This window comes from Cyprinodon variegatus, unplaced genomic scaffold (assembly GCF_000732505.1).
Source record: "Cyprinodon variegatus isolate N-32 unplaced genomic scaffold, C_variegatus-1.0 Scaffold363, whole genome shotgun sequence".
Taxonomy (NCBI): Eukaryota; Metazoa; Chordata; class Actinopteri; order Cyprinodontiformes; family Cyprinodontidae; genus Cyprinodon; species Cyprinodon variegatus.
In genome coordinates this window covers 624,383-642,976 of record NW_015150816.1, presented here as the reverse complement: position 1 = coordinate 642,976, position 18,594 = coordinate 624,383, and the positions used below count along the sequence as shown (strand labels likewise).

At 38.8% G+C, this 18,594-nt stretch overlaps 1 protein-coding gene across 1 annotated transcript in view; it reads right to left on the bottom strand.

Annotated features, from left to right (window-relative positions):
• nmbr (neuromedin B receptor) overlaps nucleotides 1-18,594 on the bottom strand; it is an 82,489-nt gene that overhangs the window by 26,957 nt on the left and 36,938 nt on the right. Inside the window, exons 2-3 of the mRNA XM_015386301.1 lie at nucleotides 10,118-10,259; nucleotides 7,783-7,998 (exon numbers count right to left, since the gene is read on the bottom strand). Coding sequence (XP_015241787.1) covers nucleotides 7,783-7,998; nucleotides 10,118-10,259 — 358 coding nt within the window. The remainder of the gene's footprint in view (nucleotides 1-7,782; nucleotides 7,999-10,117; nucleotides 10,260-18,594) is intronic.

The following is an 18,594-nucleotide window of genomic DNA, read 5'->3' as shown; positions in this document are numbered from 1 at the left end:
GGGTTCAAGGAGACAGAAGCAGATATACAAAAAGCAGCTGTAAAGGCGGCCCCATCGAGAAAACAAAGCCAGGCAGATGAGCTCAGAGCCAACTCCCATGTCAGAGGATGAAGAGAGCACATCCACTCAGTCACGGTCAGAGAAACAGGACTACACTGAAAAACAGGCTTGGCAATTTCATTTCAGATGTTTAAGGAAATGGTCATATCTCAAAGTTCCAAATTCCCTTTAAATATTTTGGGTGATTGAAGGGGGACCAGCATTCAGCATTTCTAGTTGGAGAAATGACACCAGAAAAAAACTAAACAGAAATGCTTAAAGGAAAATGGCTAAAAGCCCATAAGTGAGCCAAATTGATCAAACTAACATTCAGTTTGTATCACAAGTGTGAATGAAGCAGCAGGATGGCATAGAGACGATGGATTCAGATGAAAAGAAGGAGGGAGATGTGACCCTGCCGTAGGGACAGGCTGAGGAGGACAGAATAGCCTGGTGAAAAAAGTAGAACTAGGAGAACTAACAAATGAGGAATTGAAAATATCTGCTGTGAAACGTCCCCTATAAAGCACACTGATAAGGGAGAGGGATAAAGTTCTGTTATGAAGTGATTAAGAAGATATTTCACTTATAATGGGCAATCTTGGTGCTATAAGAAGTTACAGAATTTATGTTTAATTTAATAAAGTGGGCGTTTCCTTTAGGTACGGAGGAGCAATGTTACATGGGTGAAGGTTTTTTTTTACTTTGTTATTTAAACAGAGCTAAGAGCAGACTTTGTATTCGTCTTAGCTTTTCTTTATCTCTTCATAAATATGATGATATATTTCTGTAAACACCATTTTCTTCAGCTTTATCCAGAGCGGGGTCACAGAGGCAGCAGCTTAGGTAGAGATGCCCAGACTTCCCGATCCACACATACACTTCCTCCATCTGCTCCGGGGGGACCCTGAGGCGACACCAGGCCAGCTCAGAGACATAGTCCCTCCAGCATGTCCTGGGCCTTCCACGAGGCCTCCTCCCAATGGGAAATGTCTGGAACACCTCCTGAGGGAGGCGACCAGGAGGGCACCTCAGCTGGCTCTTTTCGACGTGGAGGAGCAACGAATCTACTCCAAGTTCTTCCCCCTATCTCGAAGGGTGCGCCCAGCCACCCTGTGAAGGAAACTCATTTTGGCGACTTGTATTCACAATCTTGTTCTTTCAGTCATTACCCAGGTCTCATGACCATAGGTGAGGGTGGGAACGTAGATTGATTGGTAAATCGAGAGCTTTGGGAGGGTTTACAACAGAGGAGGTGGTCTTAGACATAACCCTTGTTGCTGGAGTCTCTAAAAAACTCAGGAGGATTTTTAACCAGCACTGGATCCCTGTGCACTAAGATATAACCCTTTAACTTCTTACAAAGCACTTTAAAAACAACAATAGTAGCACTAAGACTCTCCTTTCCAAGCTTCTGCAAACCCCCGCTCACAAAACTCTCACATAAGACACTTTGACAGGGTGCTGATGAAGATTCTCAGTCATCCAGGTCATAGTCCTTCCATAAAAGTTTAAAAGCAATCCACTGGACTTGGTTTCCAAGGTTTGAAGACGTTTAGCTTCCCCTCCAGGAAGGTTTCTCAATTCAAATGTCTGGATCCGCAGTGAGTTTGAGGCTTTTTATAGACAAGGCCTTGTATTGCTTGGAAACATGCAAATTGAAGCGGACGAGCAGGTCGTTTGGTTCCATTGTTAGCCTGTAATATCTGAAACCTGTCTATGATTGTGAAAGGGTCGGTCGTTAAAGAAAAAAAGAAAAAAATACTTGTGTGATCCTGTCCCCAACTGTTCTTGGGGACAAAGTTCTTACATCACATACTCTCAAACTATTTAAAATGAATCTCTCCTAAGATTCACACCTGGGAGACAACATGATGAAAAGCCAGAGGCCACGGCAATAATCTGCAGACCAACCAAACACTAAGTAGACCTGGTGGCTAATTTCTGAATATCGCAAAACATATAATTCTGCAACATTTCTCTTCGAATTTACAGGAAACCTTTGAGATTCCAAAGTCTTGAAGATTGGAGCACCAGAGACGAAAGAACACAGTTTCTCTGCTGCAGGCTTTTTTTGCGGTCATACAAACAAAACAAGCCGACAAGCGGATGTAGATGTGACCAATCAGAGGCCTCCACTGCCTGCGGTCACCTACAATTTGGGAGAGGTGCACCAGAATGTTTGAGGAGGGGGAGGGGACGTCTTTGCGTTCACTACCACACCTACGCAGATGACCTAGTTTCGAAGTATAAATCAGCCTTTAGTGTACATTGTTTTAGTAAGGTTTTAAGCTTAATGCACATCTCCAAATGTTATCTGTGCAATAATTTTATAAAAATAAAGCCTACTTCTCTGGAACAAACTCCAAGACGACTATAAAAGGGCTAAAAGCCAGAGTTCTTATAAGTTAAAAACAAACACATTTGTTTAAAACTGCCTTCGACTGTTGAAGTTAAACTGTTTACTTATATATTATAACTTTAACGTCATGGTCGAATTGTTATTTGTTTTATTACCTACTTTTATTATGTTCTCTTTTTTTTTTACTTCTATTCTGCTTTTATTTTTCATCTATTTTCATGTAAACCTTTTTTAAGTGTCCTTGTACTTAATTGTGCTATATGAATAAATTTGTCTTAGCTTACTTTTGTATAGACAGCAGCAGAGTCCCCTGCTGTCAGGGCAGTGTTGCCGCTCTGTAAAAGGATATCCCTTCTAAATGCAGCCATAAAGTTGATCAGTTAGTTTTTCATTACCCTTTGATTATTTTAACATAAAACAATCATTTTAATTCTTTAACACCCACTGCATCATTTTTGAAACATGGGTATTTGAGACGTCTACATCATCAGTGTGATATTTTTGCTTTTGAAAAACCCAACTTATAAAATCAGACACATGCAATGAACAATAAAATGTAGAATAAATTGCACCACAATTCCTATGCATCACAAATGATACTGTTAACGTGTCTAATTAGATTTGATAAAAATCTATATTTGTCATTTTTCAAAAATTTCAATGACTATTCTGGTTTAGAAAGGTTTTAAGAAAGCAAATTATCTGACAACAATTTCATGGTCTAGCTTTCTAAAGGATTAAGGTGTTTTTAAGCAAGAAAATTCATTTCAAAATGTATCTGTGTAGTCAGTTCTTTAAGATTATGACGCTACTTTTCATATATTTTTATATAATGGCAGTGTTGGCAGAACTGCAAGAGAGATCGCGAGTTGGATTCTTTCTATCGACTTGTGAAAATTAGTTTTAAAGTCCTTACATAGTTGAATCCACTGTCTACAACTTTTACTTCTTATGATTATAAAGTCAAGGTTATAATTCCTTGTACATGTGTGATAACTTTAATATATAGAATTTTGATTAAAACATTTTTTTCTGTTTGTGCTGGAGATGTCAGAAACTTGCCTAATCACTATTATAATACAAGGAAAATCTGTTTTAAATTATTATTTTAAATGAATCATGATGTTAGAAAATAACAACTCTGGTCAGATGCAGGTTAGTAAAATAAATGCAATGTCAATTTTTTTTACATTTTTATGCAATTTGCTTATTGCTAGCTCGCAGTGAAAGTAAAGGGAAAACCAGTTGGGTGATATTATTACTGCCCACTGCTGGACTGAAGGTATAATGCAGTTTCTCTCAGGCTGAATGTTCTGTGGCTTTCAGAGGAATCAGAAAGCATGCTAACAAATTCCTAAGTATTCCCATTACCCACGTTAAACAGATTAAAATCCCTCGTCTTTTGGAAGAGGATCTAAAAGATTTCAAAAGCCTGAAATCCTCGAGTCAAATAACACAATTAGTGCATCTTTTAGTAACATTTAGTGCTACTGTCCAGTGGCGGCCGGCCCATAGGAGGCGCTGGGGCACCGCCCTCCCTGATAAGAAGAGAGAAACTTAAAATATATTTTTACTAATTAACTCATAAATGTCAGTTTTACTCTCTAGAGTGCGTACCTATAAGCAAAACAAATTATATAAACTACATTTCACTACCTACTGTCATTCATTTGTGGATTTCCACAGACAGACTCCTACCATCTCTGTCTTGGGGCGCTGATCAGACTGCCCCACATGTGCAGAGAATCTGCCAATCATGTACTATTGCTAGGTCAATTTAATAATTTAATGGCCAATCAGCGTCTCAGAATTTTATGGTCTTGAGGCGCTGAAAATACTGCCCTTTAACAGGCTTCTGCACCCAATGCGCAGGTGCAGACAATTAGAGGGACGATGGCGAACGTAGCGAGCGAGGTGCAGCTTCCGCCAAATTCGGTGAGATCCTTATTTATCTACCCGTTTGCCAGAAGAACATCCCTGTTGTAGGATATGAAAATTTCATGTCATGGTTATTGTGACCAAAATCATCACTGTTACTGTTATTATATAGTAAATTAAATCATTACTGTTAAATTGTATTTATTGTCCAATTGTTTATTTGAATTATTCTGGATTAGTTGGAGACACTAGGCTATATCAGCCCCACCAAAAATATTTTCACCAGCCGCCACTGCTACTGTCAAAGCATGACGCTTTCCTACTGATTTGAGCAAATATAGGAGAACGGAAAAAAGTGAGCCAGATAAATTATCCTTAATCTATAAAGAGAGTGAGGGCAAACACTGCTGTTTTCATCATCCAAACAATGTTGGTTTATTGGTTGTACCAGTTACAGAAACTTCTGGCTAATGCTAATATGGGTTAATCCATCTTTTTTTTTTTTTTTTCAGGGAGCAAACTGTGGTAAAAAATATCTTAAATAGATTTCTGCAGACCACCCCTTCTCCCAACTACCTCTTCCAGCTCTTCTGTTGGGACTTTAAGTTATTTCCCAGCCAGCCTTGAAATGTAATCTTTCAGCCGTAGCCTGGGTCAGCTTTGCATCCTCTTCCCACTGGGATGTGTCTGAAACGCCCTCCCAGACAGGCTTCTTAACTCAATGCCCCAACTACCACAGATCAGGGACTATTTTCTTTGATTAGTAGCTTAGTTTTATGCCACTAAATCCCACATTTTGTCACCATCACAGATTCTTCTCATATTTTGTCTCAGGAGTCAGCTGACTGACTGATGGTACCTGATGTGTTCTGCAGCTATGATGCCATTAATAATTCAGCTCCTCCCTCTGTCCTACCCGTCCTCCATCCGTGAAGATCAAGCTCGTGAAAAGTGATTACTCACTCTGGCTGACACGGTGGCCCCACTAAAGCCTCCGCTGGAGTCCCTGTGGGTGTGAAAAGCTTGGCGGCTGAGCCAACTCCAGTTAGTCTTAACTTCAAAGAGAAAAACAATCTTTCCCAATGAAATGTTCCTGCATGTTGGCAGAAAACATGTTTTATACATCCATTATTTCAACTTTAACCCGAGTAAGTAAATAAGCACTATCACAAGTTTTTAGCCAGGCTTAAATTACTCTAAGGCTCCAAGTTAAAGCAACATTGACAAGAAGCAATCTGTGTCTCTTCCCTGAGTGTCAAAGTTAACATTTCAATTTCTGTCTGATACTAGCCGTCTGTGTATGAATGCTACTTTTGCACCTTAAAAACAATCTTTAGCAGTTTGCCAATGTAAATGAACCTCCACTGGTGTGTAACTCAGATTTGTTGCTCCGATCCTTTGCCAAAAAAGCTTGGCCCAGCCCAGAAATGGTTCCTTTTTATAGATTTTTCATGTTTTAGTGTTTATTTCTGATAAATTTCATGAGTCTGATAAAAAGCTGACCAATAAAAATTTTTTTAACAGAAAACTCAGGGCCTGCTACCTCAAGGAGTGTAATTACTGAATATGCTGTTAGAATAAAACTCTTTGAGTAGAAAGTATGACTAGAAAAGCATTGTTTCTATTAACTCCATTTAGCATTTCTGTTGAAGCCGGGCATACACTTTTTTTGAATCGGTGCAAACAGCTACAGCTCATGCTGTATGACAAAACCGCAGGGTTTCGTCATACAGTATGAGTTCACATCTTATAATGTATTGTTAGGTTCATTCAATGATGATTATAAAGTTAATGTATGTGCATATGAACAATGGAGAAATGAGATGCTTTACTCTGTTTACTGCAAACTGTCATGCAACAGTGGTAGAAAATTACTGATGTTTATGCAAGGCTAAACACAGTTATCAGAAGACCACTCTATTCCGTGATTCAATCAGAGAAGCATTTTGTCCTATGACCTGATCAATTGCCTTGTCAGAAGAACACTCTATTTTGTAACCCACCCCATGTGTTATGATCTGCTAATAAAAAGGCTTTGCAGAGGAAATCAGTCAGAGAGTAGATGTAGCTGAATGTAGCTCTCTCCTTCTGCAGAAGCCGTTAAAAATCCCCCTTCTGTGTGGACTGAGTTTCTCTTTTATGAACCTACATTTTTTTAACCTAACATGTATGTCCTCACGCTATGCAGCACGACGCTGTGATGCAATCTACGTCTAAAAACCCCGTCAGACTCATCTCTGCAGAGAGATGGCGCTACTCGGACTCGTCTAAATGGAGCCAGAGTAGAAGATGAATATGAAACTCACTAGAGTGAATCACGCTGCCTGGGAAATTTGTGCAACTTTGTGCTGAAAGCCCTAGAAAGAAAAGACAACAACGTATTTGGACGAAGACATGGCTGAGCAAACGTGGCTACTACGGTCTGTCAGTTTTACAGAAAGAACTCCATTTTACTCGCACCTCCGCCATGCTTCTGTTTTTTCTTCTGAGAGGAAGAAGAAGAGTCTTTGTGCACTGAGCGATTTGCCCACGACGGTCGACTGAAAATCAAACATGTTTTTTTTCTCCTTTCGTCCTTATGATTCCTGATCGGGAGGTGGTAGTGAGAGGTTGATCGCCCCTTGTTACCCCCTGTACACTACACGATGCAAGATCAGGCTGAAAGCCGGGCCGATCGAAAAATTCTCTCACGGATTGGGCAAAAAAAATTTGCACAGTGTAAGCCTGGCTTTAGTTATAGATACCAGCTCCTGTCCTTCTACTAGAGTCACATCACATGACCCAGAATGGCAGAAACACAGAGGTGTTAACTAGTACTTAGCTCAAAAATTCAGTCTAGGCAACTGGATGTGATGTTTTCTAGAAGACATTTCTCCTCCCATCAAAGAGGCTTGTTCAGTTCTAAAAAGTGGGCGGGAGCACTGAGATTAATATACTGTAGGGCTAAAAAAAAATTAGGGGGGGGCAAGAGGTGGCTTTCATCCCTCCTGGATTAGGCAAGGAGGTGAGCCCTTTAACTTTTTAGGCCATTGACAAGACTTTTACATTTCTGCGGCTCCAGAAATTTGTTTTTTTGGTCCAATATGGCTCTTTGAACAGTTTGGGTTGCCGACCCCTGTTCTACTTGGTATTTGTAATTAATGCCCTCATATAAATGTTTCTATCTAAGAGGAAAATAATGTGTCCTGTGGGTTTTGAAAAAAAAAAAAAATCAGCTAAAACTGCTAAAAAAAAAGACCCATTTCCAAATACAGTATAATGGCAGAATTAATAAAAAATTACTTTTTATTTTCATAGATCTAAATACCCCAACCTCGTGGACAATAATGCAAATTTTGGATAGGACTGCCTTTCACACTGACCAACCCAAGCATCTTTTATACTCCACATTTTCCAGCAGGTTTTAATCGAAGCCTAACACCAGCATACATGTTTTAACACAAAAAAATACGATTTCTGGGTAATGACTCCTTCAGATGATACTGAATCCTGAAAAAACGTACCTGTCTCTTGGTGTGTTCACTGACTTCTCCGGGCATGTCGTGGGCACTCTTGATTAGCGTGCGGGCAATGTGGTAATAGTACACGGAGATGATGGTCAGAGGGATCAGGAAGTAAACCAGGAAGATCATCACCGAGTGAATTTTAGGGTGCATCTCATTGGACAGCGGGTAGGGCACGCAATTCACAAAGGTGACGTTCATATTGTCCCTGTGATTCTATGGAGACGAGAAAACAAGGGGAGAAAATAATGAGACTGAGGCAATCATAAAACTGACACCAATAAAAAACTCAGACATTTGTCATATATTATTAGTCTATAGAGGAGTGTATCGGTGGGTTAGGAAATGAGTGTCTGATGGGAAACCCCACTGATACTATCATGAGCAGTTTAAAGACACATGGAGTTTGATCTCAACAAATGTTGACATGATGAACAATTCAAAGCGATGGCTGCCTAGAAATAGTCTCCATCATCTTGCTAAATATTTTCACCTCACAGTGTGAGGGTTCTTACGTAAAAGTCTCATTTCTACTTCTGAAAGCCTTCGCTTACACAAGGAGGTGACCATTATGGGAGCAGTCAGGGGGTCAACTTTTTCTCCGCAGGAAGAAAATCACACACAACAGGATTGCAACTTTCTAAGGGTTCCGGGGATGAAGTACCCATTGAAACAGACTCTGTTCAGTGTGCTTCACTGAACTGATTCTTCGATTTTCTGTTCCTCTGGCACTGAGACACCCCCAGCAAAAACACATCGATACACACAGCTCAGATGACACTTTGGCTTTACATTGTAATTCACAAGATGGGGTTTTGACATTCGCAAAAAAAAAAGCTAAAAGTGTCCAGCTTGTTTACAACACAAACAACATTTAAACTGAATTATACCTCAAACCACTGTATTTATAAAGCAGATTCAATCAGCAACAAGGACAAGCTAAGTGCTGTGAAATCAACAGAACAATCAGAGGAGATGGAATCCACATTCTGAAGCAGGTTAGATTTGACCTGACTGAATCAAACACAATCAAACTTAAATCATGCAGAACTTGTAGATCTGCTTAATTTAATGTAAAACAAAAAAAAAGATAGCATTTTATGATGTCAGGTGTAAAGGTCATGACTGCAGTAATAGCTGCTAAGTCAAAGCATTCTTGGTCTTGTTTATGATCTTGTTGTCTCTACAGGGAAACTAAACATTGGATTTGCTATTTTGTTTCCTCAGTTTCATCTGGGATATCTCAAGGTCTTCTAAGAGGAGAATGTAGATCTAGTTTAGTCCTGTCACTAACCCTTAAAACACAGAATTGTCCTTTATTTAGCAGTTAATTGTAAGATATCTAATTGAGCTAATTTATTGATTTATTGATGTGACGTGCAGATCAATACTAGAGTATCTAAAAGTAGAATGGGAGGCAGATCTTTTAGTTATCAGGCTCCTCTCCTGTGGAATCAACTACCAGTTTTAGTCCACGGGGGAAACACAAAGGTACTGTGCCAAATCCTCTAGCTCCCAGGCCTCTGGTAGAGGACCCGAGCTTGGGAAAAAAAAAGGGAGACAGGCCACGGTGGGTGAGTAGGAGTTTTATATATATAATCAGTTAGTGTTACAGAAACACCAGTTTAGTTTTAATAAAGTTTTTAGTTTTTATAATCCTTTTTTTCCCTCATGTCAGTTGAATTATTAGGTGTCCAGGCATTATAAAATTATAACAGAATTCAAACTCAAAATTTAGTGTTTCATTGCAAGACCAAGTATACAAGTCTACATGTACAAGCTTTACATTTTCAAATGTATCAATTTTCCCCAGTGGCTTAGCTGGTGGAAGGTAAGGGATTTTCGCCTCACTGCACAAGTTTAATTGAAAATGAATGGAGAGGGTGTGGATTTGCCTCCTCTGCTGCGAACCCTTAAGTATGTGAAGGAGCAGCAGCTTTACTATTAGTTACCCATACTGTAGCTTCTAAACTATTGCTAGATAGTTCTTCTACCTGCAGTAATCTTTTGGTAGTGTTTAAACTATAGGGTTTTACAACCTTTTTACAAGCAACTAGTCTGCACCTACTGCAGATGTAGAATCCATGATGACAGTATTTGAGGATTGATTTAGTCCAAAGCCTTTATTTATTGCCTTATTTTAAAGATGGAGGGTTGTAGCAGAAGGGAACTTTTTTGGCCAAACTTTTCTTGGAAACAAGACCCCAAATTTTAAATCTACTAGAGCTCTCACACCTAAATAAGTCTTCTCGCATAGAGGAAACCAATACAATCTAATAAGTACCAGTAACCCCCCTTAAAATCATCAAAAAGGTAAAAATAATGGTTGTGTTACCTGCATGGAAACAACTTGTGAGAAAATGGCTTCAGGGACAGCTAGCAGGACAGAGAGGAGCCAGATGGAAACAGCTTTCAGACATGTCCAGAAGACAGCGCTGGATGTCTGAATGTCCATCGGGTTCACGATGGCCTTATACCTGAAAGGCAGACGGAAAAATATTAACGGATGTAAAAAGAAGGCAAACAATGAGATCCTCATATCTGATATGAACACAATTCAACTAAAGAGAAAAGAGACTAAAGAGAAACATGAGCAAGAATTATAAAGAAAAGATAGGAAACGTGAAAATGTTCTATTCTGTGGAAATAAAATGAATAGAAACAGTCAACAAGGTCTTTATGGTTTCACGATAAGGCAGATCTAGTATTAATAATTGCAGCAAAGTCTGGTTCTACAGTTCATCCCTACTTTAAGTGGATTATTAATCCCAGTTAAACACATTAAAGTTCAACAGGAAAAATCAACATTATTCTGTGATGGTTTTGAGAGGATTAGCCTGAATGTCAACTCTGTCCTTTCTACCAGAACCAATGTAACATTGGCGTCTTTCAGGAGGCAAAACTACAAAGTACCTCTGACTGTGAAATATTACACAAGACATAATGTTATTAATTTTAAGGGATGGCAGCGTTTCAGCCCTTTTATTGCCATAGCTAAGTTGTTTGGAAAAGAAAAATGGCAGACAGGTATGCATATCATGCAGAGCAGAAAATAAGGCTAATGGGGTCCTGAAGCAGGAGTACAGTAAATAATTTGGCCTATTTAGTCCAAACACATTTGTCTACATCCGATTTTTAATTTGCCCATAAATCTTGCGAGCATTTCCAGTCCACTGACTGATGGTATTTGTAATGTAAGCTGATGTACGTCCTTAGACCACAGAGACTAATTAAAATAATATCAACCCTTAAATTTAGAAAGACCTCCTCTGATTACTTTCATTAATACAAATAGAGGACCACATAAAAACGGCAGTTTGACTAAAAGATGTTTAGCATCCTGAATAGCCAAGAAACAAAGTATTACCTGAAATACAGCCGCACACTTAACAGAATCACAGAGGTCAGGTAGATCTTAAACTCTAAGAAGCCATAGCTCATTTAAAAATTGCTGCTTTTTCAAAGCACAAATAATGTCATAGGAAATGTGTGTTTGTCACCATCATTGCTGAGTCCAAGATTTCTGTACCCTTACCCCGAATTTACAGGGCTAAACATCAAGAAGCATCATTAGGCTGTTGAAATTTAAACAGTGGGTGAAGAGCCATTTGCAGGTTGCAGCCGTTGTCCAGAACAGAACTGGTAAACTCCGGCATCAAAGTGTAGATGTCAGTTACACAAATATAATGTAATGATCTGCCCTGATAGCTGAACTTGATTACTCACTTCACCTACCGTTCATTCATCTTATTCACCTGCTTGCTCTGCTATATATACGGTTCTGCCCAGCTATCTGGGCCAGATCATTGTTTGATTTCTGTTTGATGTCTCTTAGTTATATTTGGTTCATGACTTTTAGTCAAGTCCCTGGTTCGTGTTCCTGTTCCCCAAGGCCAGTGGATTTAGAGGGTTTACAGTTTGTCTTGTCTTCTGATCGTGTCCCGGCTCTTCTCTGCGGAGCCCTCAGGATTTTGGCTCAGCATGCGGGGGGAGTTCAGGATCTGGCCCTTCTCTGCAGAGCCATCAGGGTTTTGGTTCGGATTGTGGGGAAGGTTAGTTTTAAGTACCATAAACCTGGCTCCTAGTTGGAGACCAGTTTAAAGTTCCCGCAGTTATTCCTGATACCTTCTCTTGTCTCTGTCCCTCAACCACTGAGCATGCCTGTCTGCATCTGTGCGTTTCTGTCTGAGCTTGTTGCTGGACTCATGGAACTCTGAACATGCCTTCACGCTATCTGGATTCCTGAAACCCTGGATCTGTCTGTTTGTGTGTGAATCAGAACCCCTGACCAGGCTGCAGACTCCTGGATTCCAGAACTGTTCCAATCTGCTCTTTTTCCCTGACCTGGGAACTTTCCTATTGACTGTCTCGCCTTGAATACTGGGTCCATCTGTCTAATTTCTTGACCTGTAAACCATTACCTTATCAAAGCATAAAGCCTTTTAGCTTCATACAATAAACATTGGCATGAAGACACCCGAACTGCACAACAACCTAGGAGCCTCCGTAAGCTAGATCTTACAGCATGCCACCTTACCACCTGGCTGCAAAGGATGGTCCTTCCCAAATACCAGCAGGAAAACAATCCATTAATTTGCAAATGATTCAATCATTGTTGCCGCACTTGCTACAGCTTTAAATAAATTTTTTCCAACTGAATCACCAAAGAATGAGCAATTATATTTCAGACTTGCATTAGTCTGTGTCTGAGTTTTAAACCTCAGTTGTTCTCTGACTATTGGTAACCTGACTCTGCCAGATGGATTTGCTCTGCATATCCATCTGGAAACCTTCCGTTAAAGTAATTTTGGGAAGGGGCGAAAATACTGGTTAGCTGATTGGCCTATGTTGGTGATAGACGGGCCAAATAAACCAATCAGATCAACGAAGCATATGACGTACTAACAGAGCGACGACGAAAACACAACCACAAGCCAGGCTACTCTTGCCGAAACCAGTCGGGAGAAGAGCAAAAACATCTTTTCCTCTGAGAACACCAACCAGAGCAGTGTTTTGCTCTTCTTTCAGTGAAGAAATACTCTGTAATTCCGATAAAACTTGCTCGATAGCCACGCTAACGCTAGTTTCATCGGCTGAAGCCGCCATGTTCTTTAGACTGAACTGTCGCGCTTCTCGTTGCGTCACACCTCAACCCGCCTCAAAGCCAACGCTGATTGGACGTTCGTTTGGTGAACGGCTCCAAATTTTCTTTAACAGAGAGTCTCCAGACTGATCTGCGAGTGTAACCTTGAAAGCTCGCGAGATCAGGATGGTCTCACGAGGCTAGATCTATTGGGGCTTCTGAGACAGAAAGGACTCACCAGCGCCAAGCAATCTTTGATAAAACAAGCCTGGTTGGAGCAGGACTTTAGGTTCAGAGCATCTTTATACCCATGTTCATTATCATTCATAATTCATATTCAAAGGACACTTTACATCTATTGACAAGTCTCCAGGACAAACACTAAACAGAGAATACAGGGTCAGGCCTTAAATGTTGGTACAAACAACGATCCCATCTGGGGGGAGTTTTATGAGCTTTGGTAAAAGCAGTGTAATGAGGGTCAAAGGTCAAATTGATTGCAGACGTACACAGTACGATTTTTATTCTAATTCAATGGTGTCTTTGCAATGCAAATAACAATTAACTTTGTTCAAACGAGATATTTACATACAAAAAGGCAAAATAACCTGATTTAGGTCAGATTGGATTACCAAAAATATTCCCATTCGCTTAATACCAAAATTATAAGATACATTTGTTAGTGCTTTCTTTAAATGAAAGGTTTGCATAACAGCTCAAGGTGCTTGAGGGAAAATTGAATAGTTTACAAAGGCGCTCAAAGTTCTAACTTGGTTGATAGAGAAAGTAAGTCATTAATTTTGCCATGGGATGGAATATTATTTTGTGCAAAGCAAAAGTAAAACTTAGTTGAAAGCTGGCTGGTTGATATCCAGCTGATGGAAAATCTGTTGGTTGAAGCAGGAAACATGAATGCATAAATCCCCTGAGGGATGACATTTTTAAGGGATCAGGCGCATCATTCTGGTCCGCCTCGCTTTAACTTTGTGGCTCTTAAATCCCACTGAGCATAAAAAATGTTGCCCGTAGCCAGCAGTTCTCAGAGTTCCTCCATGTTAGTATATCTCTGTGAAACTCAGAATCCAACCACACAAACATTTAAATAAAGAAGCAGCTTGCAGCAGGTCTTCAGGCCACGGTTTGGGTCAGATCCCAGGATGCATGGCTGTAGTCTGCAGCTTCTACCTGTGGTTGTGACAAGAAATCTAAGCAGTTTGTTTTCTTTGTTTTCTGTCTGTGCTGCTGAGGGATCACAACAGCTATTATTCTAGTCTGTTTAGAAGTTACATCTGCTTTCTAGAGAAAGGAAAGTGAATTTAAAATCCTGCCTCTGTCTCTGTCCAAATAGAAAGCTCAACTCAATCATTAAAGAAGCTCCTCTTGCTTTCTGCTCCAAATGCAAACACACCTCATCAAATAAATGTGTAATTCTTCTTCCAGTGGCGTTCTAGTTAATGAAAAATGACCAGCTGAAGGATGGCTGAGGCTGCAAAAAGACAAAGAGAGCAAGCTATAGCACTTTATCATCGTAATCATTCTTTGTGCATTTTAAATTCCCGAGAGAGGAAGCATGTCGGTGATTTAGCAGCAGAGCTGGATTAATTCACATCACTGACTACCAGCCCTCTGTTAAAGTACTGCAGCTAAATGCTGTTGCAGGAAGGCTCCTTAACTTAAACTGAATTTTAAACAAAATTTAAAAAAAAATGGAAGGTACTTAAAGGTTTTTCCTTTTTGAATGAAGTCAGTAAATTGGATTTGAAATGTTAAACTATCTGATTACATAAAATACGTTTAGAAAGTTAAAACCCAAACCTCAGTTGACGTTTCTGCTATGTTTCAATCTTTGTTTTATAGAACCAAGTGTAAAGAAAGACACTTAAATGTCTGAAATGGGAAAAGAAGCGTAACTTTGAGACCAGTTAAAAAAAAAACACGAAAAGAGCAACGATATTCCGAAAGATTTTCAATATTTCTTCCACTGAGGACAGGCAGGGCAGGAGAGTAAAGCCTTGGAATACACTAGCAGAAATTAAAAATGTCCCCACTTTCCTTGATGGGCCCTTGGCTGGTCCCCTACCATTTCTTTTTAACCCTGTAATGCCAAATGTATCATATTTGATACATACAGTTTCTGAAATGTTTTGCACCTGACAACTTTTGCATAATTTAATGGTAAAAACTTTGCTCAAAATCCTATTGTACACAATCAGATATACCTGATAACAGAGGGCAGAAGACTACACCAAAAATAATCTTGACTTATCGCATAGTAATAAATTATTGATATCGAAAATGTATTTCTGTTTTCTCTTTTTACATATTTTGTTAAAAGGCCAAATAAGTAATTTTTTTGTTTTGTTTAATTCTTAGATCGGGCTTTAAAGGGTTAAGCATCAAATTGTACTCAAATATCCTTTCAGTCATGATTTATGGACAATAAGATCTAAAGAGAAGCATCATCTCCTGGTCAGACCCTGTAATTCAATGAAAGGGTGGGAAAAAATCTGCATGCCGGGGAGAAGGAGAGGGCACTCTAGTGGCTGGAAGTTGGAGTGGATTCTGCTGGGAGTTACAGGGAAGTGGGCTGCCATCGGCTGGCATTTGACTGGAAGGGCCATTTTGAATGGCTGCTACTTTAAAGTGTAAATAGTGACTGAAACAATTAATCGGAAAAATCATGATTAGTAGATTATTGAAATAACAGGAGTATAGAAACTATAAAACATGTCATTTGATGACAGAGGAACCCACATAGAGCAGTAATTATATCAAAATTGTAAAGAAAAAAATGGTGATGTTGGCTTCTCTCATGGCAACATATAATCATATGATTGAAATATCAACCTGAGTGTGCTTCCTAGATGGGAATCAGCTGTGATTTCAACAATTGCATAAGATCAATAAGCTGTTTCTTATTAGCAATTGAACAAAATACAAGAAATATATTTGTGTTTCAATTCAATATGAAGAGTTGTTCACCTTGATTTTAGCCTGTAAGGTTAGGTGCAGAACGTGGCGTTATCTGTTCTGACATACAGTGTAAAAGCATTGGTAAATTTGGCTGTAAAATTCTACTGTTTTGGTCTTGTTTGAGCTGGTGTGTAAAAGGAGTTTAAGCATTTTTAATTTGCGTTAATTGTATGCATTATGTGTTAAAGCAAGAAATGTGTTAATAGTATAGCTTACACATGCAGATGTAGAGCTAACTGTGTTAAGAGTTTTGGAAAATTGTTAAAAGTATTGAAAACTCTGTCATCGCAATTGTAAAAAAAACTGTAATCAAAAAAATAATCGTCAGATCAATCAATTTGCAAAATAATCAATAATTGCAGCCCTAGAAAATAAAAAAGACAAATTTTCTTCTCCAAACTTAAAGCTTCAATCTTTTATTCTGTCCGCCTGTTTAAGGAGGAGTGGTCCTGTGGGCTTTCCTTCCTCCCACGTTATTTAGACAGTGGGGATTACTATGGCAACTAAGATTTTTTAATCCTCTGTCGTCTCTAACTGTTTATTTTCCTCCATCAAGTACGTGCTGTATTTCTAACAGAGCTAGCCAAAGAAAGATGATGTATGTTGGATTTTCAGGACACTGCCAGCCTGTCAAGTTCCCTGATGTTATTGTTTAGTAATGAGTTTAATTCATTTTTGTAATAAGATAATGGTTGGGTAATACACTGATGCTCATAAATTTGTTTTCAGAATCATTCCTCTTGTTTGCATTAAAACATTGAGAAAACTTTGCCAGAAAAAAAAATCTGCTGTTACAAACATGGGCAGAGAAAAATGTATGCAAAGTGTCTATATTTGTAAATGTAAATCAGGAAACATTTTAAATAAAGGGATAAAAACACATTTGTTCCAACTTTACGGATGCATTAAAGTGTTTGAAATAAATCATTAGTTGATATAACCTGATCAAACCTTATGGAACATTTCATCGGTTTATAATTAAACTAATAAATATTTCTATATTTCATTAAAAGCAGATTTATGAGATCTGATTCACTGTGATGCTGAAAAAATGGGTGTTAAAAATGGAACAAAATAAATGACCAACGAATTATTAATCAATCAGTTTATTAATAAATATCATTCAATCATTAATTAAGTTAGAAAATAGATATTTATAAGAAGAAATAATTAATTATTATTATTGAAAAATTCCCTATTAGTGAAGCGTTTGTTTCTGTGTAACTGAGTGACTCATTCAAACTGGTTCCTGTTTAGATGAAGCAGAATAATCTGTATTCCTTTCAGCCTAAATGGACTGTGTTTGTGATCTAATATAACAGATGATGCTCCTTCAGGTTTCTATAACAAATAAAGACAAAAAGCTCTGAGCCGGGGTTGTTTCACGGACCGGGCTCTATGTTTATGTCAGGGTGTTTAGTCTACATAAAACTAAGACAAAAACCAGAAAACGGTAAAAGAAAATGTTGAGGTTTAGTTCAACCTTTCCAGCTGTTGCTCAGTGTGTTTATAGAAATAAGGCATCTTCCTCTCTCTGTGTTGCAGGTATGAGGCTGACAGGATGTGACTCTGATTCTTTCCAGGGCTGCTTCCAAGCAGAGACGCTGCTTTTTTTACCAGAATGTCCAGATTTAATCAGAAAACAGTCGTTCCGCTCATCGTTCAGACCTTGTCTGTGTCAGGGTTCCTGTGTGTGGTGTGTTAGTGCGAGTTGTTCATCTCTTCCACAGAGGATCTTTGGGGAGAACCTGGGTAGCCTACACAGGTGAAAATAATCTATCTCATCAGAGTGCTGGGCTTAAAAGAGCAGCAGAGCCTTCACTCAGTGCTGGTTTCTTGTGTTGTAAATGTTGTTTTATTGCTTTTTAGTCTTTTGCTTACTTGGTTTTCAATTTTTATATTTTGGATTTTTGCCTCAGCTCCCCTTGGCCTTTCATTAAATCATCACAAGCTCATCTTTTCCTACTAAAGCCTCCACACAACCTGACAATCTGTTTCTGTTGCTCTAATTAGAGCAAACCCCTCCTGCTGTTTGAGGCACTAATGGCGCCCAGAGTCGGCTGCTCCTCAAGGTTTTAAAGAGAATATGGAGACAGAGAGCAGCAGCTTAGAGTATGACTGAGATTACAGGTGGCACCTTTAGTTAAAAATAAAAACTGTAAATAAAAATCCAATAATTAATGAGTTAAAAGGTGTTCCTCACAGCTGTGTAATAGAGTCCCAGAGGATTCATCCCGTAATGAAATGCCGCCTGGATGCTTACCTTCATTGTTAAAGTTATTCACCTGAATCTCATAAAATGTTAAGAGTAAAACGGTAAGTGCTTAATGCTGCGTTGATACAGACTTCCATACCTGGAAACATGTTTCTCCTCCAATTATTCACTCTGCACTGCAGCCAAAGCTCCTCGTTTGGCTGAAACCGGTAGATTAATAGGAATTTTAAGAAATTTACAATGAAATTTACAATTAATTTCTTCCATCCTTTCATTACCTGAATGATTAAAACTGGTGATTCAGATAAAGCATTTCACCTCTCAGAGGTAATAACTTTTAAAAACAAGTCTTAAATACAAAATGATACAAATAACCTAAAATAAATGCATAGCTTTCTTTATTTATTCCAACACCATGTCCAGTTTTAACAGACTTAGACTCAACTTTATTTATCCCTTGGGATTACTCCTTCTGGAAGATTTTTGTTCCAGTACAAAGAGTTAAAGCAAAATGTATTAAAGATAAAATATATATATATAT